Source organism: Mya arenaria, chromosome 1 (assembly GCF_026914265.1).
Source record: "Mya arenaria isolate MELC-2E11 chromosome 1, ASM2691426v1".
In the NCBI taxonomy this organism is placed as follows: Eukaryota; Metazoa; Mollusca; class Bivalvia; order Myida; family Myidae; genus Mya; species Mya arenaria.
The window spans coordinates 41,342,818-41,363,451 of NC_069122.1; the positions used below are offsets into that span (position 1 = coordinate 41,342,818).

At 39.3% G+C, this 20,634-nt stretch overlaps 1 protein-coding gene across 1 annotated transcript; it reads left to right on the forward strand.

Moving 5' to 3' along the window:
- Window positions 1-7,926: 7,926 nt before the first annotated feature.
- LOC128238430 (P-selectin-like) lies at window positions 7,927-15,412 on the forward strand. Its single transcript, XM_052954386.1, has 12 exons — window positions 7,927-8,063; window positions 9,236-9,344; window positions 9,655-9,761; window positions 10,313-10,360; window positions 10,646-10,822; window positions 11,233-11,409; window positions 11,574-11,750; window positions 11,929-12,105; window positions 12,274-12,450; window positions 12,629-12,805; window positions 13,088-13,624; window positions 13,774-15,412. Exons 1-12 carry the CDS (start codon window positions 8,060-8,062, stop codon window positions 14,280-14,282), a joined length of 2,376 nt encoding a protein of 791 aa, XP_052810346.1. The 5' UTR covers window positions 7,927-8,059; the 3' UTR covers window positions 14,283-15,412.
- The last annotated feature ends 5,222 nt before the right edge of the window (window positions 15,413-20,634 follow it).

Sequence of the window (20,634 nt, forward strand, 5' to 3'; positions counted from 1 at the left end):
TGCTGATGATGATGATGAAGAAGATGAAGATAAGAATGATAAGATGATGATTGAGATGATGATGAAGATGATAGCGTTTTCACCGGTCCTTGGGAGTTCGATTGTATTTGGTTTGTTATTTTTTTCCAAAACTTACACATATGAGTAATAATTCATTTATATATTTTCATTTGTTGATTACTGATCTATCGATCTCCATGCATTTTATGAACTTTTTTTATATTTCGGCAATGATCATGGGTCATTTTGACCTAATTCATTGCGTGCATGTCATGTGTTTAGTTTGAAATAAGCGTCTGTTCTGTGACATGTTAACGTGCCAGTTAGACATAATCACACGTCGGTTCAACATGATAACATGCCAGTTAGACATAATCACACGTCGGTTCAACACGATAACATGTCAGTTGGACATAATCACACGTCGGTTCAACATGATAACATGCCAGTTAGACATAATCACACGTCGGTTCAACATGATAACATGCCAGTTAGAGATAATCACACGCGGTTCAACACGATAACATGCCTGTTATAACATAATCACACGTCGGTTCAACATGATAACATGCCAGTTATAACATGATCACGCGTCGGTTCAACATGATAACATGCCCGTTAGACATAATAACGCGTCGGTTCAACATGATAACATGACCGTTAGACATAATCACGCGTCGGTTCAACATGATAACATGTCAGTTAGACATAATCACGCGTCGGTTCAACACGATAACATGTGAGTTAGACATAATCAAACGTCGGTTCAACACGATAACATGGTAGTTAGACATTATCACGCGTCGGTTCAACACGATAACATGTCAGTTAAACATAATCACGCGTCGGTTCAACACGATAACATGTCAGTTAGACATAATCACGCGTCGGTTCAACACGATAACATGTCAGTTAGACATAATCACGCGTCGGTTCAACACGATAACATGTGAGTTAGACATAATCACGCGTCGGTTCAACACGATAACATGTGAGTTAGACATAACCACGCGTCGGTTCAACATAATAACATGCCCGTTAGACATAATCACGCGTCGGTTCAACATGATAACATGTCAGTTAGACATAATCACGCGTCGGTTCAACACGATAACATGTCAGTTAGACATAATCACGCGTCGGTTCAACACGATAACATGTCAGTTAGACATAATCACGCGTCGGTTCAACATGATAACATGTGAGTTAGCCATAAGCACGCGTCGGTTCAACACGATAACATGTCATCAGACATAATCACGCGTCGGTTCAACACGATAACATGTGAGTTAGACATAATCAAACGTCGGTTCAACACGATAACATGGTAGTTAGACATTATCACGCGTCGGTTCAACACGATAACATGTCAGTTAAACATAATCACGCGTCGGTTCAACACGATAACATGTCAGTTAGACATAATCACGCGTCGGTTCAACACGATAACATGTCAGTTAGACATAATCACGCGTCGGTTCAACACGATAACATGTCAGTTAGACATAATCACGCGTCGGTTCAACACGATAACATGTGAGTTAGACATAACCACGCGTCGGTTCAACATAATAACATGCCCGTTAGACATAATCACGCGTCGGTTCAACATGATAACATGTCAGTTAGACATAATCACGCGTCGGTTCAACACGATAACATGTCAGTTAGACATAATCACGCGTCGGTTCAACACGATAACATGTCAGTTAGACATAATCACGCGTCGGTTCAACACGATAACATGTGAGTTAGCCATAATCACGCGTCGGTTCAACACGATAACATGTCATCAGCCATAATCACGCGTCGGTTCAACACGATAACATGTCAGTTAGACATAATCACGCGTCGGTTCAACACGATAACATGTCATCAGACATAATCACGCGTCGGTTCAACACGATAACATGTCAGTTAGACATAATCACGCGTCGGTTCAACACGATAACATGTCAGTTAGACATAATCACGCGTCGGTTCAACACGATAACATGTCAGTTAGACATAATCACGCGTCGGTTCAACACGATAACATGTCAGTTAGACATAATCACGCGTCGGTTCAACACGATAACATGTCAGTTAGACATAATCACGCGTCGGTTCAACACGATAACATGTCAGTTAGACATAATCACGCGTCGGTTCAACACGATAACATGTCAGTTAGACATAATCACGCGTCGGTTCAACACGATAACATGTCAGTTAGACATAATCACGCGTCGGTTCAACACGATAACATGTCAGTTAGACATAATCACGCGTCGGTTCAACACGATAACATGTGAGTTAGACATAATCACGCGTCGGTTCAACACGATAACATGTGAGTAAGACATAACCACGCGTCGGTTCAACATGATAACATGCCCGTTAGACATAACCACGCGTCGGTTCAACATGATAACATGTCAGTTAGACATAATCACGCGTCGGTTCAACACGATAACATGTCAGTTAGACATAATCACGCGTCGGTTCAACACGATAACATGTCAGTTAGACATAATCACGCGTCGGTTCAACACGATAACATGTCAGTTAGACATAATCACGCGTCGGTTCAACACGATAACATGTCCGTTAGACATAATCACGCGTCGGTTCAACACGAAAACATGTCAGTTAGACATAACCACGCGTCGGTTCAACACGAAAACATGTCAGTTAGACATAATCACGCGTCGGTTCAACACGATAACATGTCAGTTAGACATAACCTCAACACGAAAACATGTCAGTTAGACATAACCACGCGTCGGTTCAACACGATAACATGTCAGTTAGACATAATCACGCGTCGGTTCAACACGATAACATGTCAGTTAGACATAACCACGCGTCGGTTCAACACGATAACATGTCAGTTAGACATAACCACGCATCGGTTCAACACGATAACATGTCAGTTAGACATAACCACGCGTCGGATCAACACGATAACATGTCAGTTAGACATAACCACGCGTCGGTTCAACACGATAACATGTCAGTTAGACATAACCACGCGTCGGTTCAACACGATAACATGTCAGTTACGGTTCAACATGATAACATGCCCGTTAGACATAACCACGCGTCAGTTCAACACGATAACGTCGGTTCAACACGATAACATCTCAGTTAGACATAATCACGCGTTTGTTCAACACGATAACATGTCAGTTAGACAACACGATAACATGTCAGTTAGACATAATCACGCGTCGGTTCAACATGATAACATGTCAGTTAGACATAATCACGCGTCGGTTCAACACGATAACATGTCAGTTAGACATAATCACGCGTCGGTTCAACACGATAACATGTCAGTTAGACATAATCACGCGTCGGTTCAACACGATAACATGTCAGTTAGACATAATCACGCGTCGGTTCAACATGATAACATGTCAGTTAGACATAAGCACGCGTCGGTTCAACATAATCACGCGTCGGTTCAACATGATAACATGTCAGTTAGACATAATCACGCGTCGGTTCAACATGATAACATGTCAGTTAGACATAATCACGCGTCGGTTCAACATGATAACATGTGAGTTAGCCATAAGCACGCGTCGGTTCAACATAATCACGCGTCGGTTCAACATGATAACATGTCAGTTAGACATAATCACACGTCGGTTCAACACGATAACATGTCAGTTAGACATAATCACGCGTCGGTTCAACATGATAACATGTCAGTTAGACATAATCACGCGTTGGTTCAACATGATAACATGTCAGTTAGTCATAATCACGCGTCGGTTCAACATGATAACATGTCAGTTAGACATAATCACGCGTCGGTTCAACACGATAACATGTCAGTTAGACATAATCACGCGTCGGTTCAACACGATAACATGTCAGTTAGACATAATCACACGTCGGTTCAACACGATAACATGTAAGTTAGACATAATCACGCGTCGGTTCAACACGATAACATGTGATAACATGTCAGTTAGTCATAATCACGCGTCGGTTCAACATGATAACATGTCAGTTAGTCATAATCACGCGTCGGTTCAACATGATAACATGTCAGTTAGACATAACCAAACGTCGGTTCAACACGATAACATGTCAGTTAAACATAATCACGCGTCGGTTCAACACGATAACATGTCAGTTAAACATGATAACATGTCAGTTAGACATAATCACGCGTCGGTTCAACACGATAACATGTCAGTTAGACATAATCACGCGTCGGTTCAACACGATAACATGTCAGTTAGACATAACCACGCGTCGGTTCAACACGATAACATGTCAGTTAGACATAACCACGCGTCGGTTCAACACGATAACATGTCAGTTAGACATAACCACGCGTCGGGTCAACACGATAACATGTCAGTTAGACATAATCACGCGTCGGGTCAACACGATAACATGTCAGTTAGACATAATCACGCGTCGGGTCAACACGATAACATGTCAGTTAGACATAATCACGCGTCGGTTCAACACGATAACATGTCAGTTAGACATAACCACGCGTCGGTTCAACACGATAACATGCCCGTTAGACATAACCACGCGTCGGTTCAACACGATAACATGCCAGTTAGACATAACCACGCGTCGGTTCAACACGATAACATGCCCGTTAGACATAACCACGCGTCATTTCAACACGATAACATGTCAGTTAGACATAACCACGCGTCGGTTCAACACGATAACATGTCAGTTAGACATAATCACGCGTCGGTTCAACACGATAACATGTCAGTTAGACATAATCACGCGTCGGTTCAACACGATAACATGTCAGTTAGACATAACCACGCGTCGGTTCAACACGATAACATGTCAGTTAGACATAACCACGCGTCGGTTCAACACGATAACATGTCAGTTAGACATAACCACGCGTCGGTTCAACACGATAACATGTCAGTTAGACATAACCACGCGTCGGTTCAACACGATAACATGTCAGTTAGACATAACCACGCGTCGGTTCAACACGATAACATGTCAGTTAGACATAACCACGCGTCGGTTCAACACGATAACATGTCAGTTAGACATAACCACGCGTCGGTTCAACACGATAACATGTGAGTTAGCCATAAGCACGCGTCGGTTCAACATAATCACGCGTCGGTTCAACATGATAACATGTCAGTTAGACATAATCACGCGTCGGTTCAACATGATAACATGGTAGTTAGACATAATCACGCGTCGGTTCAACACGATAACATGTCAGTTAGACATAATCACGCGTCGGTTCAACACGATAACATGTCATCAGACATAATCATGCGTTGGTTCAACATGATAACATGTCAGTTAGTCATAATCACGCGTCGGTTCAACATGATAACATGTCAGTTAGACATAATCACGCGTCGGTTCAACACGATAACATGTCAGTTAGACATAATCACACGTCGGTTCAACAAGAAAACATGTCAGTTAGACATAATCACGCGTCGGTTCAACACGATAACATGTCAGTTAGACATAATCACGCGTCGGTTCAACACGATAACATGTCAGTTAGACATAATCACGCGTTGGTTCAACACGATAACATGGTAGTTTGACATAACCACAAGTCGGTTCAACACGATAACATGTCAGTTAGACATAATCACGCGTCGGTTCAACACGATAACATGTCAGTTAGACATAATCACGCGTCGGTTCAACACGATAACATGTCAGTTAAACATAATCACGCGTCGGTTCAACATGATAACATGTCAGTTAGACATAATCACGCGTCGGTTCAACACGATAACATGTCAGTTAGACAGTCGGTTCAACATGATAACATGTCAATTAAACATAATTACGCGTCGGTTCAACATGATAACATGTCAGTTAGACATAATCACGCGTCGGTTCAACATGATAACATGTCAGTTAGACATAATCACGCGTCGGTTCAACATGATAACATGTCAGTTAGACATAATCACGCGTCGGTTCAACATGATAACATGTGAGTTAGCCATAAGCACGCGTCGGTTCAACATAATCACGCGTCGGTTCAACATGATAACATGTCAGTTAGACATAATCACGCGTCGGTTCAACATGATAACATGTCAATTAAACATAATTACGCGTCGGTTCAACATGATAACATGTCAGTTAGACATAATCACGCGTCGGTTCAACATGATAACATGTCAGTTAGACATAATCACGCGTCGGTTCAACATGATAACATGTCAGTTAGACATAATCACACGCGGTTCAACACGATAACATGGTAGTTTGACATAACCACAAGTCGGTTCAACACGATAACATGTCAGTTAGACATAATCACGCGTCGGTTCAACATGATAACATGTCAATTAAACATAATTACGCGTCGGTTCAACATGATAACATGTCAGTTAGACATAATCACGCGTCGGTTCAACACGATAACATGTCGGTTAAACATAATCACGCGTCGGTTCAACACGATAACATGTCAGTTAAACATAATCACGCGTCGGTTCAACACGATAACATGTCAGTTAAACATAATCACGCGTCGGTTCAACACGATAACATGTCGGTTAAACATAATCACGCGTCGTTTCAACACGATAACATGTCAGTTAAACATAATTACGCGTCGGTTCAACACGATAACATGTCAATTAGACATAATCACGCGTCGGTTCAACATGATAACATGTCAGTTAGACATAATCACGCGTCGGTTCAACACGATAACATGTCAATTAGACATAATCACGCGTCGGTTCAACACGATAACATGTCAGTTAGACATAATCACGCGTCGGTTCAACACGATAACATGTCAGTTAGACATAATCACGCGTCGGTTCAACATAATCACGCGTCGGTTCAACATGATAACATGTCAGTTAGACATAATCACGCGTCGGTTCAACATGATAACATGTCAGTTAGACATAACCACACGTCGGTTCAACATGATAACATGGTAGTTAGACATAGTGACATTTCATTGAGACATGAGGCATAATAGCATATCCGTTAGACATAGAAACATGTCTGTTAGTCATAATAGTATGCCATTTAGACATAATACTCGGTGCCCCCACCCCTTAAATCGTCCAAGTTTTCTTTTTATTTCAGTATAGGAGAAAAAAAGGGAAAAATACGACCAAAATGCAACATTTTAGACTAGACACTTTATTTTTTTAGTGAGAGTACCCCCAACCCCCTTCCCTACACTTCAAACCCCAAAAACAGGTCCTGAGGGAGGGGCGCAATTCAAAAGTTTCGCCCCCTTTAACGTCGACTCCTGGTACGCCCCTGTAATAGCACACGATGTCCTAAGATAGACAGTCGGGCGCTTCATAGAGATGCATTGATTTCTTTCCTGATTTACAAATTCCATATTATTTTTCACTTAAAGATGCACTATTACTACCAAATAAGATTTACTATATCGTCTAATATTGTTTTAATATCGCAAAAAGGATTAATAAATGTTAAAAACAATGGTTCTTATGAAGGATACCGAGTTTTATTTGAAAGAAATGAGCCTACAACATGGTATTTTACTTTATGAGACTATAGTATAGTAGATCACAGTAAATCTTTTAGCATTCACCAATCATTTAATATTTTTGCGCATTCTGCCATTAAATACACGGTTACAATCTTGTTATCAGTAATAACATGTTTGCCATAAATGCATTATTTAGTAAGTAGTTGAAGATTTATCAGTCAAAATTGATGTTTGTTTTACATGTGTATGTATCGATTTTGAATAAGAGTGCCACTTTAAATGTACCAGTCCTCAGATTGAAGTCAATGATATCAGCTTTTAATACGTTTTACAATTAAAACGTCATACTTGGGTTTCCCGCCTGGTGATGAAATATTCGGTTAATTGAACATACATGTATTGTCAACGTGTCCACCGGGATCCCGTATCAAATTGGAAACCCAATGTTACATAACTTCATCGTCTAAAGCATTCTAGAACATTTTTCTTTGCGTGACAAAATTCATTTTCTAGATCATTCGAGAGCATTTTTCTCTTCCGCGACGGACTGAGAACTATCAAGTGTGTGTGTGGCGGACTTGGAAACATCTATACGGAATGGGTAAGTTCTTTTACGTTAAATTGGCTAGCCCTTTAATTATTACATGACTCACTGAATTACGACTCCATTTATAACTCGCGTGTTATCACACTATTTAATAACACTTTTCGGTTTATGTAAAATGATGTTACTCTTAAACCAATCTGTCATTTTCGCCAGAAACTACCTTTGCTATCCAGTCGAACCCCGCTGGCTCGAACACCCAGGGACCGGCAAAAATACCTCGAGCCACGGAAAATTCGAGCCAAGCGGTAGTGCTAACCTTCAAAAGTAAAGTATTCGGTCCTCAGTTTTAACATCCAGTTCGAGCCAAAGAGGAATTCGAGCCAAGCGATTTCGAGCCAACGGGATTCGACTTAATTTAATTACATTTGTAGTGGACGAACCCTAAATTGATGTTGATGGTCGCATTGAATTGTTTTTATTTATTAATTATTTTATACCTGGAGATATTTGGAGAATGTGTAAGATTACGTGTTGTTTTTTAAGCTGTTGGGATCCCATTTTTAGGTGTCTTACCCTGGGTAATAATAATTTAATGACGTGATATGTGAAATTTGATCTTTTGTTATTTTTGCTTGCACAGCAAGTGCATGACAATCTTTGTGGCTTTTTAATTTGTTTATGTGCATACTATATATAACCTGACCCATAACTGGCTAAGCTGATCTTAACTTAGCTTCTTATAACGACATTAGTTGAGTACCTGGAGTTGATCATTCCCCTTTTCCATTACGACCCTTCATTGAACGATATTTATCTCTTGTTTTAATTACATTTTGGTAATTTTATGTTGTTGTGTTGTTGATGTTGTTGGTGGTGTTGTCATTGTTGTTGTTGTTGTTGTTGTTGTTGTTGTTGGTGGGGTGGTGGTGGTGGCGTCGTCGTCGTCGTCTTCGTTGTTGTTGTTGTTGTTATTGTTGTTGTTGTATATCCTTCCCCGTATCTAAAGGAACCCATGGATTGCGCTGTCACTAACACATAACAAACAAAAATTAGATGAGATAATTAACTTACACGTGAAGTCGACTGATCATACTGATTGCTGTGCATCTCTAGATATTTCTAAATGTCTATATAATAAAAAAAAAAGCCTGATATTAAAAGTTGTATGTATTTTCATTGACAGCTGTATAAATCCCACAACGAAAGTAAATCATTTATTTCTGAAGGTCGATCGGCGAAACTTTTCCTGGCGCCATGGTGTCTGGGGGTCGTGCTGGTGTCGGTGGTCAGATCTGAATCCACCAGAACCATCTGTCATGTAGACATTTGTGCCGGGTGAGTGAAATACTAGTATAAACTTTTAGACATTGAGTATATGCACCAGTCAATGGTAACCACGCTCTCCCCCAGGTCCGAGGGATAGCGGGGACTGGTGCATGAATGTCACAGAGATCTGATGATAACGAGAAAAAGATATTTATGTTTTGGTAAGTGATGCATTGATTGAAACCACCAACTGCCAATTAAGCAACACGCCCGGTTGTTCTAGTTGTTGTCGTTGTTGACAACTATTCACAAAAGACAGCGCCAGTTCAAATAACTAGATGTTGTTGTTCATATTGTTTTTACTATATTCTGTTTATAGTGACGAGTTCTGTGACGATGGAGCACGGCAATGCCGACCGTGTGACAACATCCGGGGTGACTGCTTGAAGGACTCACTTCCGGTTGACTGCCGAGCATGGTGTATAGGTTGGTTGACCTTTCCTGGTACTGAAATTTATTGGTAGATTATCGCAAATGATGTGTTATTCAAAGGCAGATATATATCACGTTCGAGTCCGAGGTCGTTTCTCCATGTTAGAACCCTGGGCTCATGTTTACTGACGTCATGGGTCTGTGTTTGAGACTCGGACTCAGAATACTATATACAGTCAAACCCCGTTGGCTCGAACTCGCTTGGCTAGATCTCCTCGTTTGTTCGAACTGAATGTAAAGGACCGATTTCTTTATCCTGAAGGTAAGAATTCCCGCTTGGCTCGAATTTCCCGGGGCTCGATGTATTTTCGCCGGTCCCTAGGAGCTCGAGCCAACGGGGTACGACTGTAAAATTAAAACGTAACTAATTTTGATAAAAGATTGATTATAGGACAGATTACTTGAAGCAGACAACACTTATCATTGTATTTGCTCTAGTAATAATGTGGTAACAACACAATAACAATTTTGCTTAAACTCAGACACAAGGCGCTATAAAATATGAACCAAGCGTTTAGTGCTCTCCGCTTTGTTATATATTTCAGGCTTTTTGGCTAGTGAAAAAGTTGACCAAGTCTTGCAGAGCAAAAGAGGTAAAACGGATATATATATATATATTTGATTTTGATCTAGCATGAGTACCAAATATATCTTGTTGTTGTTGTTGTTGTTGCTTTAAAATCCTTCAAGTAAGATAGTTAAAATTGCGTTTGATATGTAATCAGTTTGGAATAACTGTCAATGTTTGCTTTTTTAATTATCATGAAGGATATTAAATTGTTTGATTATTCTTTCATTATGGACAACTCTGTTTGCTTTTAACTTGTATACTTATTGAATTATCGCCCTTTAACACTTCTTATCAAACTCGTTTTCAGTCGAAGATTGTCCAGACCCCGGACCGCTTATAAACGGAAATTATACGCATGTTCCTAATTTTCGTCACGAAACTACCGTTACGTTTACGTGCGATGAGGGACACCGGCTTTTCGGCGCCAACACTTCAACATGCGTGGACTTCAAGACATGGTCCGCCCCTTTGCCCGTGTGTGAAGGTTAGAGGCGTTCACATACTTGCCCGCTTTATTTCATAAAAGTGTTTTAACATCCATACGCACTATAATAAAGACGAACACATGTTTGCATGGGGCAAGACTTCGATTTATTTTGGAACAATTTGGAGCAAAGAGGCACACACAAACTCATACAAACAATAGTTTTCCATTAAGTCTGAATTCTGCCGACCCATCCGGCACATGCCCTAGCTGACCAAACCTGTTGACCACCACTGACCACTGGGCATCAATAATAACAAATAGTTTCAAAGGTATTCTGCGTCTATATTGCGCCTCTTAATTCTTACTAACGGTGAAACAGGTTTCATCAAATATCCTTCATAGAAATGACAGCCGCACACATTATTCGTACGTTTCAGCAAAAACCTACACGTTTTCTGTCAATACAGTTACAGATTGTCCAGACCTCGGTCCGCTTTACCATGGGACCTACACACATGCTTCTAAGTATCGTCACGGAACTACCGTTACGTTTACGTGTGATGTGGGATACCGGCGTATCGGCCCCAGCACGTCAACGTGCGGTGACTTCAAGACATGGTCCAACTCTTTGCCCGTTTGTGAAGGTTAGAGGCGTTCACACACTTGCCCGCTAGTTTACATGAGAACGTTTATCTAATCTCTAAAAGACGTTTTTGACATTACTCCAATCCAGCCTACCATCCTTATATAAATATTTACTACACATAATTTGATTCAGCAAAAACTTACACGTTTTCTTTTTATACAGCTACAGATTGTCCAGACCTCGGCCCGCTTGAACATGGAAACTACACATATGCTTCTAATTATCGTCACGGAACCACCGTTACGTTTACGTGTGATGAGGGATACCGGCTTTTCGGCGCGAACACGTCAACATGCGGGGACTTCAAGTCATGGTCCGCCCCTTTGCCCGTGTGTGAAGGTTAGAGGCGTTCACACACTTACCCGCTATCTGACATGAGCACGTGTATAATATAATCTCTACCAGACGTGTTTGACATAACTTCGATCCACCCTACCATCCTTAAAGTTATAAACATATTTATTAAACATAATTCGTACGTTTCAGCAAACAATATACACGTTTTATTTTAATACAGCTACAGATTGTCCAGACCTCGGCCCGCTTGAACATGGAAATTATACACATGCTTCCAGTTATCCTCACGGAACTACCGTTACGTATACGTGTGATGTGGGATACCGGCGTATCGGCCTCAGCACGTCAACGTGCGGTGACTTCAAGACATGGTCCGCCCCTTTGCCCGTGTGTGAAGGTTAGAGGCGTTCACACACTTGCCCGCTAGTTTACATGAGAACGTTTATCTTATCTCTAACAGACGTGTTTGACATTACTCCAATCCAGCCTACCACCCTTATATAAATATTTATTACACATAATTTGTACGATTTAGCAAAAGCCGACACGTTTTCTTTTTATACAGCTACAGATTGTCCAGACCTCGGCCCGCTTGAACATGGAAACTACACATATGCTTCTAATTATCGTCACGGAACTACCGTTACGTTTACGTGTGATGTGGGATACCGGCTTTTCGGCGCGAACACGTCAACATGCGGGGACTTCAAGTCATGGTCCGCCCCTTTGCCCGTATGTGAAGGTTAGAGGCGTTCACACACTTACCCGCTATCTGACATGAGCACGTGTATAATATAATCTCTACCAGACGTGTTTGACATAACTTCGATCCACCCTACCATCCTTAAAGTTATAAACATATTTATTAAACATAATTCGTACGTTTCAGCAAACAATATACACGTTTTATTTTAATACAGCTACAGATTGTCCAGACCTCGGCCCGCTTGAACATGGAAATTATACACATGCTTCCAGTTATCCTCACGGAACTACCGTTACGTATACGTGTGATGTGGGATACCGGCGTATCGGCCCCAGCACGTCAACGTGCGGTGACTTCAAAACATGGTTATCTCCTATGCCAGAGTGTGAAGGTTCGTTGAGAACGTCCATTAGGTTGCCTGTTCTCTCACGTTTGTTAATTAACGGTGACTGGTCGAGGCTACGTTGACCTATTCCCTTCTCATACGCAAATGATGTTTACCAGAATAGCATACACAATAACAATCGGTAACATGAAGCATGAGATTAAATGACATCAGCTACTCTGAAGTTACGACATGAGACTCACAATGCGGGGTTATTCATCTTGTTTTATGTTGAGTAGACTTTCGTCTAAACGGTTTTCCCAACATTAGTACATGTATCATTTTCAGAGTCAGATGTGAACCTAGTCATCCCCTGGGAGATTGCCACCTTAGTACTGGCGGTTGTTGTTGTAATTCAGCAGGCCTTCATCTGGTACAGGAGGCTCCGTCCGCGCAGGCGACAGAAGGATGAGGATGACGAAGAAAGTGGCCCCGGAGGTTCCGCAAACTCTCAACAAACAAAGATGTATATCGGACGTGAAACTCCCAACTTGGATTCGAGTAGAGAGTCTGGCATTGACACCGCAAACGACAATGATAGCGGGGACGTTAGCGGAGACGATACTGCCGTGAAGCGTGTAAGCGGAACCGGAACGGTCCCGAGTAAGGAGCGTAATTATTCAAAAGAAAGGGCTTCTAGCAGCCACAACTACGGAGTTGAAGGGAATGACGTCACTGCAGAGCGTGGCGCGGGTACCGGCAATGGTTCTGAAAGCGCAGAAAACGATGGACGCCAGCATAACGATGGAGGCCAGCATAACGATGGACGCCAGCATAACGATGGACATTATCAAGGCCCTCAAGACAACACAAGAAGATCGGCAGGTAAAGACATTGTTAAGTCAATGCTTAACTGATTTATAAGTTATATCTTTATAATCTATATTGCCAAAAAAATATTTATAAAAAATAATGTTGATGATGTTATACTTATTTACATGTATCAATATTCAATTTCTCTTGTCCTATTTCAGGAGAAGGCCAAAGTGTCGTGATTAATCATATTTCAACTACAGTTAACTATAAATCAGGCAATGGGAATGCTTCTACTGTAGCATATAAATCTAACAACCAGAGTAACAACGTAGAAAACAGCAACAACACCAATAATGATAACGACAACAGTCATTTTGTTGATGCATCTCGATCAAACAGCAAACCGGAACCAGCTCCACAAGACGCATGCAGCGGCACCGAACGGAAGTCCGGAGAAACCGGAAGTGTTGATCTCACGCGCGCCGCTAAAACACAACTACCAGAAGAAGAAAACAAGTTCGGAATTCCAGACTCGGATCTGACGACGGAGTGTCGTCAACCGGAAGAGGAAGGTGGAGGGTATGAGTTGATCACAAATTTAGAAGAGTCTTATGACCTGAACCGCTCTTCCAGTCTGCTGAATGTTCGGTTGAGCGACGCGAGTGGGGACCATTCCGACCACGAGGGGCGCCCATTGCTTTCACCATCATCTATCAACGATGGCTGATATGGGTGAACGCATTTTGATTGTTAACAAGATTTTCAACGAAAATCGGGTTATAAGAATGAGGATGCCGTTGGGCATCCGGAGCTCCTCGGCCATCGAAAACAACCTCGGAGGTATATGGACGGTTTCAATGTGAGAAATCGGTACACTTTAAGTCTGCTGCAAGTAGATAGCGTAGTAGTTATGTCTAACCCATTCATTGTTTTTGCCCTGTCCGTCAGTCAGTCAGTCCGTCAGTTCGTCAGTCCGTCAGTCTGTACGCCACACTTCGTTTCCGCTCAATAACTAAAGAACACTTGCACCAAGGAACTTTATACCTGGTATGCCAGTTGATCTTGACTAGTAGATCACCCCTATTGATTTTCATGTCAGTAGGTCAAAGGTCAAGGTGAACTTGAGGTAAAATAACGTTTCCGCTGATTTACTAAACAACACTTTGGCCCAGGAACGTCATACTTGGTTTGCTAGTTGGTCTTGATTATTAAATGACCCTATTGATTTTGAGGTCAGTAGGTCAAGGTCAAAGTGGCCTTCAGGTAAAAAACAATTTGTTGGTCACCAGTCTGTACGTCACACTTCTTTCCTCTCAATAACTAATGAAAGCTTGAACCCAGACACTTCATAGTTGGACCCAGGAACTTCATATTTTGTATGCGGTTTGGTCATAACCAGTATAATAACCCCTATGTTTGTTCGTCTCCAGTCCAAAAAATACGAATTTCATGTCCATCATTGAGTATTTCTCACCTACGACCAAACAATGGGGGAGACCAGCGCTTTTTCAAAAAAGCAATCTCTAGTTTTATTTAGCAGTTAAATTTAATGACTTAACTCTTGGGAATCTTGATTATGTTTGCAATAATACACTTCATTGGCAAACAATTTAAACTAAAATCAACAAATACAAGCTAAAAACTACATTTAATTAATGATATAATTCAAAATTTTACGAACTAATTCAACTGATGTGCCGGCATACATCTGAGGTTGATTTCAATAAAAATGGCCGAGGAGTTCCGAAAGTGTCGTTTGGGTTTGTCAATCCGGTCGTCTGCTCAACACTTTAGTTCGGATAAAAAATGTTTTTAGTATAAGTAACCTCGAACTTGATCCCACAATCAAAAATGCAATCCTAAGGTAAGTCTCTTAAGAACCTGGCATGTCGCGTGCTACTGTGAAGACTTTCCTTGGGATTGCGTTTAGAATATGTTGGGTCATGGTCAAGGTCACTGCTGATAAAAATAAAAAAAAAACGGTTTCAATTCAATAACTTTAGTTAGGAGTGACGTAGAGGGATGAAAGTTGGTATGTAGCAAGCTCACGTGATGACATACATTGGAATTGTATTTTGGGTATGTGGGGTGAAGGTCAGGATTTTGGTTACTAAACATAGAAAAACGAGTCTTTCAGATAATTTTAGTGATGTGTAAAACATAGTGATGAAACTTAGCATGTAGCGGGTCAAGTTGGAGATGTGGAGAGGTAATGCATGTGGGGTCATTGTCAAGGTCACTATTAATTAAAAGGAACGGTTTCCGCTCAGTCGCGTTAGTGAAGAGTTACCTGTAATCATGAAATATGGCATGAAGTAAGCACATGTGGAAACACACAGTGGGATTGCGTTTTGTCAAGGACAGGTTTCTGTTTAATGCCCTTTAGTCAGGAATGGCAAATGGTGAAAAATTTGGTGTGTACCAGGCTCATTTAGATGTTAGCTGGTTATTGGTTGAATTGAGGTCAATATTTCTAATGCCGAAAATGGAAGATTAGTTATATGACGGTAATATATAGCCACTGGCGTAGCTCAATGTGCCTGCACATGATTTTTCAAAAAGGCGTTCTGGGCATATATGCCTCAGAAACAAGATATGTAATCCCGTCTTTCTTTTTAGCGTTCTTTCGATTGTTTTTGAATTTGTTGTTTTTCTATTCTAAGATGAGAACAAAATGCTTCTCAACGTACCCTGCATTAAAAAAGCCAGGCCTGCGCATGAATTGTGGTCTTGGTACGCCTCTGATAGCAATTTTAGTATTTTATTTAATAATATTAGTCATGTTTTTGAGAACACAAACTGTCTATTTAAAGAATGTATGATAGTTTTATATTAAAACCTGGTTTCGTCGCATTGTGGCGTTTCTAGCTTTATACTGTATTTACTATTCCATCTGAATTTCCAAAGTAAGTCTAATTTTGTTTAACATGCAATACTGTGTTTGTTTCCTTTTTAAAGAAACCAATTTGTATTGTTGATGGATTTTCGAACTAAACAAAATCAAGATGTATGAATATAGATTGGGTTTTGTGTATTTGTATTTTTTCCATATTACTAATACTGTTACACCTATCACTTGTTAATGTTATCATATTAGTCCCCGATTTTACCTATCATTTTAAAGTCATTAATTGCCATTAATTGCTGATATAGATTGGGGTTCATAATATATCTTTTACTATATACATTTTTTTCAATGCCCTTTGTGATCATATATATATATATATATATATATATATATATATATATATATATATATATATATATATATATATATATCAGGTCATATTGTATATACTCAAGTTAAAATTTCGTTTGAAATATTACAATCACTCAAGTTAAAATATCGTTTGAAATATTACACACATTTTTTTATATTAATGTGTATTTTTTCTTGTTGTGGATGTTTGTACAGATTATTTTTTGTGGTTGTTTGTACATGTTATTGTTTGTGGTTGTTTGTACATGTTATTGTTTATGGTTGTTTGTACATGTTATTGTTTGTGGATGTTTGTACATGCTATTTTTGTGGTTGTTTGTACATGTTATTGTTTGTGGTTGTTTGTACATGTTATTGTTTATGGTTGTTTGTACATGTTATTGTTTGTGGTTGTTTGTACATGCTATTTTTGTGGTTGTTTGTACATGTTATTGTTTGTGGTTGTTTGTACATGTTATTGTTTGTGGTTGTTTGTACATGCTATTGTTTGTGGTTGTTTGTACATGTTATTGTTTGTGGTTGTTTGTACATGTTATTGTTTGTGGTTGTTTGTACATGTTATTGTTTGTGGTTGTTTGTACATGTTATTGTTTGTGGTTGTTTGTACATGTTATTGTTTGTACAGGTTATTTTTTGTGGTTGTTTGTTTAGGTTATTGTTTGTGGTTGTTTGTACAGGTTATTTTTTGTGGTTGTTTGTTTAGGTTATTGTTTGTGGTTGTTTGTACAGGTTATTTTTTGTGGTTGTTTGTTTAGGTTATTGTTTGTGGTTGTTTGTACAGGTTATTTTTTGCGGTTGTTTGTTTAGGTTATTGTTTGTGGTTGTTTGTACAGGTTATTTTTTGTGGTTGTTTGTACATGTTATTGTTTGTGGTTGTTTGTACATGTTATTGTTTGTGGTTGTTTGTACATGTTATTGTTTGTGGTTGTTTGGACAGGTTTTTTTGTGGTTGTTTGGACATGTTATTGTTTGTACAGGTTATTTTTTATGGTTGTTTGTTTAGGTTATTGTTTGTGGTTGTTTGTACAGGTTATTTTTGTGGTTGTTTGTTAAGGTTATTGTTTGTGGTTGTTTGTACAGGTTATTTTTTGCGGTTGTTTGTTTAGGTTATTGTTTGTGGTTGTTTGTACAGGTTACGTTTTTGTGGTTGTTTGTTTAGGTTATTGTTTGTGGTTGTTTGTACAGGTTATTTTTTGCGGTTGTTTGTTTAGGTTATTGTTTGTGGTTGTTTGTACAGGTTATTTTTGTGGTTGTTTGTTTAGGTTATTGTTTGTGGTTGTTTGTACAGGTTATTTTTTGTGGTTGTTTGTTTAGGTTATTGTTTGTGGTTGTTTGTATAGATTAATTAATATCGAGTTCTAGAAAACGTTTGAAAAACAGGAGAACCATTTTTCTCCCACCTCAGATAAGCAGATCCAATAATTTAACCATGCTAGATATTCTTATCTTGCCCACGGGCGAAGATAAAATGCCCGTATGGAACGACTTTTTAATGGTCACCACATTGTAGTTACCTCCCTTGTTGAAGACTGTCGTCTGTAGCATCATGGAAACCTTGTCTTGTGGTAATATTTAGAACGCTAATTAATTATTTCTCGCTTCAAATGTCACCATAAAACAGTTTTCACGCACCATTCAAGAAATAATGCTTCATTCTCCTTAGAACTATTTAAAAATACCGATTTTGCTATTAACATAATCGTTATCAATGCGCGCATATCCATAACAACTACGAATATTCATACGCATTATTTTCACTACGCACAAAAGAGTTCCAGCAAAAAATACATTTTTACTTAATTTTGTCTGTCCGACTTAGGTGGGAGAAAAGCATCTACCATAGCCGCTCGTGTAAGATGGGTTCATCCCGACCCTCGCGCAGGGTGTTTTTCGGAAACTCGGTAAACCTCGTTTCCGCAAAACCCCCTTACGCTCGGGTCGGAATAAACCTATCTTACACTCTCGGCCATGGAAGATACTTATAATCTAATAATCGTAAAGTCATGTTTATTTATAAATATATATTTATTAAAAATATGCAACATTTTTTAATTTCAAATTATTCTTTTGCAACATTTTCTGGTTTAAAATTGATGTGTTTGGTTTTGGTGAAGGGGAAGTAATTACACTTGATTTTAAAAAGTAGTTCTAGAAGTTGATATATTTACTCCTTAGTTTGCAGTGAAAATATCAAATTGATATTGTCACTGTCGTTATTTCACTGATCAAACTCCATATTTCATCGAAAAGCATGAATAAACATTGTTATACCATGATGAATCGATATAAACAGTCGGAAAGCATACCATAAATTAAGGATGTGTTTGAAATGTCTTAGCCTCATTGAAATATCAACATCATTTATTAACATTTTAGTTTTTTGTCGTGTAGTTGTGCTGTGTTCTGGTTTCGGGAACAAATTTTGTTATTATTTACCACTGATTTAATGCTCACCATTGTTTTGTTTTACTAATAAAAACATAAACTAGATCTGTACTCACTTTGTTCTTGTGTCCTTCTGTTGCTCGCTAAAATATAATAAATGGAATACGCCAAAACACTGTACTAAAGCTGCTCTCTCACAGATTGACCGTATTGTCAACATTGTTTTTATTTCTTGAATAGGAATTCGCCCAATTTTTGCTGACAAAAATTCGGATCGCAGATTTTCATATTTCCGTCCAAAAAAAGAAAAATGCATAAGACGTCAATTTTGAACTTAAATATACAAATCCGCGATCTAATTGTTTGTCAGCAGTCTTATATGACTGTTGCCCATGTATGTTCCCATAAATTGGCTCGTCAAAGACACAAATAAAAGTTGTCAAAACGTTCAATCTGTGAGAGTGCAGCTTTAAAAGACGTCGCTGACATTGAATCCCAGCCCTTTCAGCCCTGATTTTTATTTAGGTAGCAAAATGGGCTTAAATTTCAAAGCAAAGTAAATATCAAATTGATATTTCAACTGTTAATCCTAATTTCACTGATAAATCTCTATACACGACCATAAAGCATATAATGAAAGAATCTGCAAACATTAATTACAAAAACAAGGATCGTGTGTAATAAAAACTCTAATCAAACAAGGCACACGGAACCACAATATTATTAAAATCAGATCCCAAATACAAGTTGCACGACGTTAAATTCGTTATTGGCGTAATAAAATGAAGTGAACGTCACGAAATGATTTTAATGATATTGACGTTGATGCATATGGAAGCCACCTTGCTTTTTATGGTAATCTGTGTTATTTTTAACTTGAAGCCTTTGCAGGTTTGTTTTGTTTCCGTTTTTCACGGAACTCATTTGGAAACCACTTTCACTGATTTGCGGGGGGGGGGGGCATCCTGCCTCTCCTTCACCATTTAATTCTCTAAGTTTACTTTTCATGTCAATATCGGAGAAAGAAGTAATAAAATAAGCTTCAAATGGACCATTTCGCATGTCAAAGTCTAAGGGAATGGAGAGTACCCCCCCTCCCCCTCCAGCCAACGTTTTAAACCATTTCAATTTCGGATCTGAGTGCCAAAAGATTATCCCTAAGTAACGACCCGTCTAACATAAATTCATGGATCCTCCCCTGGATATGCGTCTTGGTCGTAATCCGTGTCAAAATCCACGTGTAGCCTATGTAGGTTTGTAACGTTTTCTTTTTACAATTAAACGAATTACATTTGTAATCAGACCCACAGAGATTCGATTCCATTAAGCAAACATGATTTGAAGATTGACATACATTTATGTAAAGGCTTATCAGACATCACAAGGAGCCACTTAAAAAATCCCCAGAGCTTCTGTCATATCCAAATGCCAACCGAACTAACCTTTTCACTAAGCACGATTTTAATTATTTCAA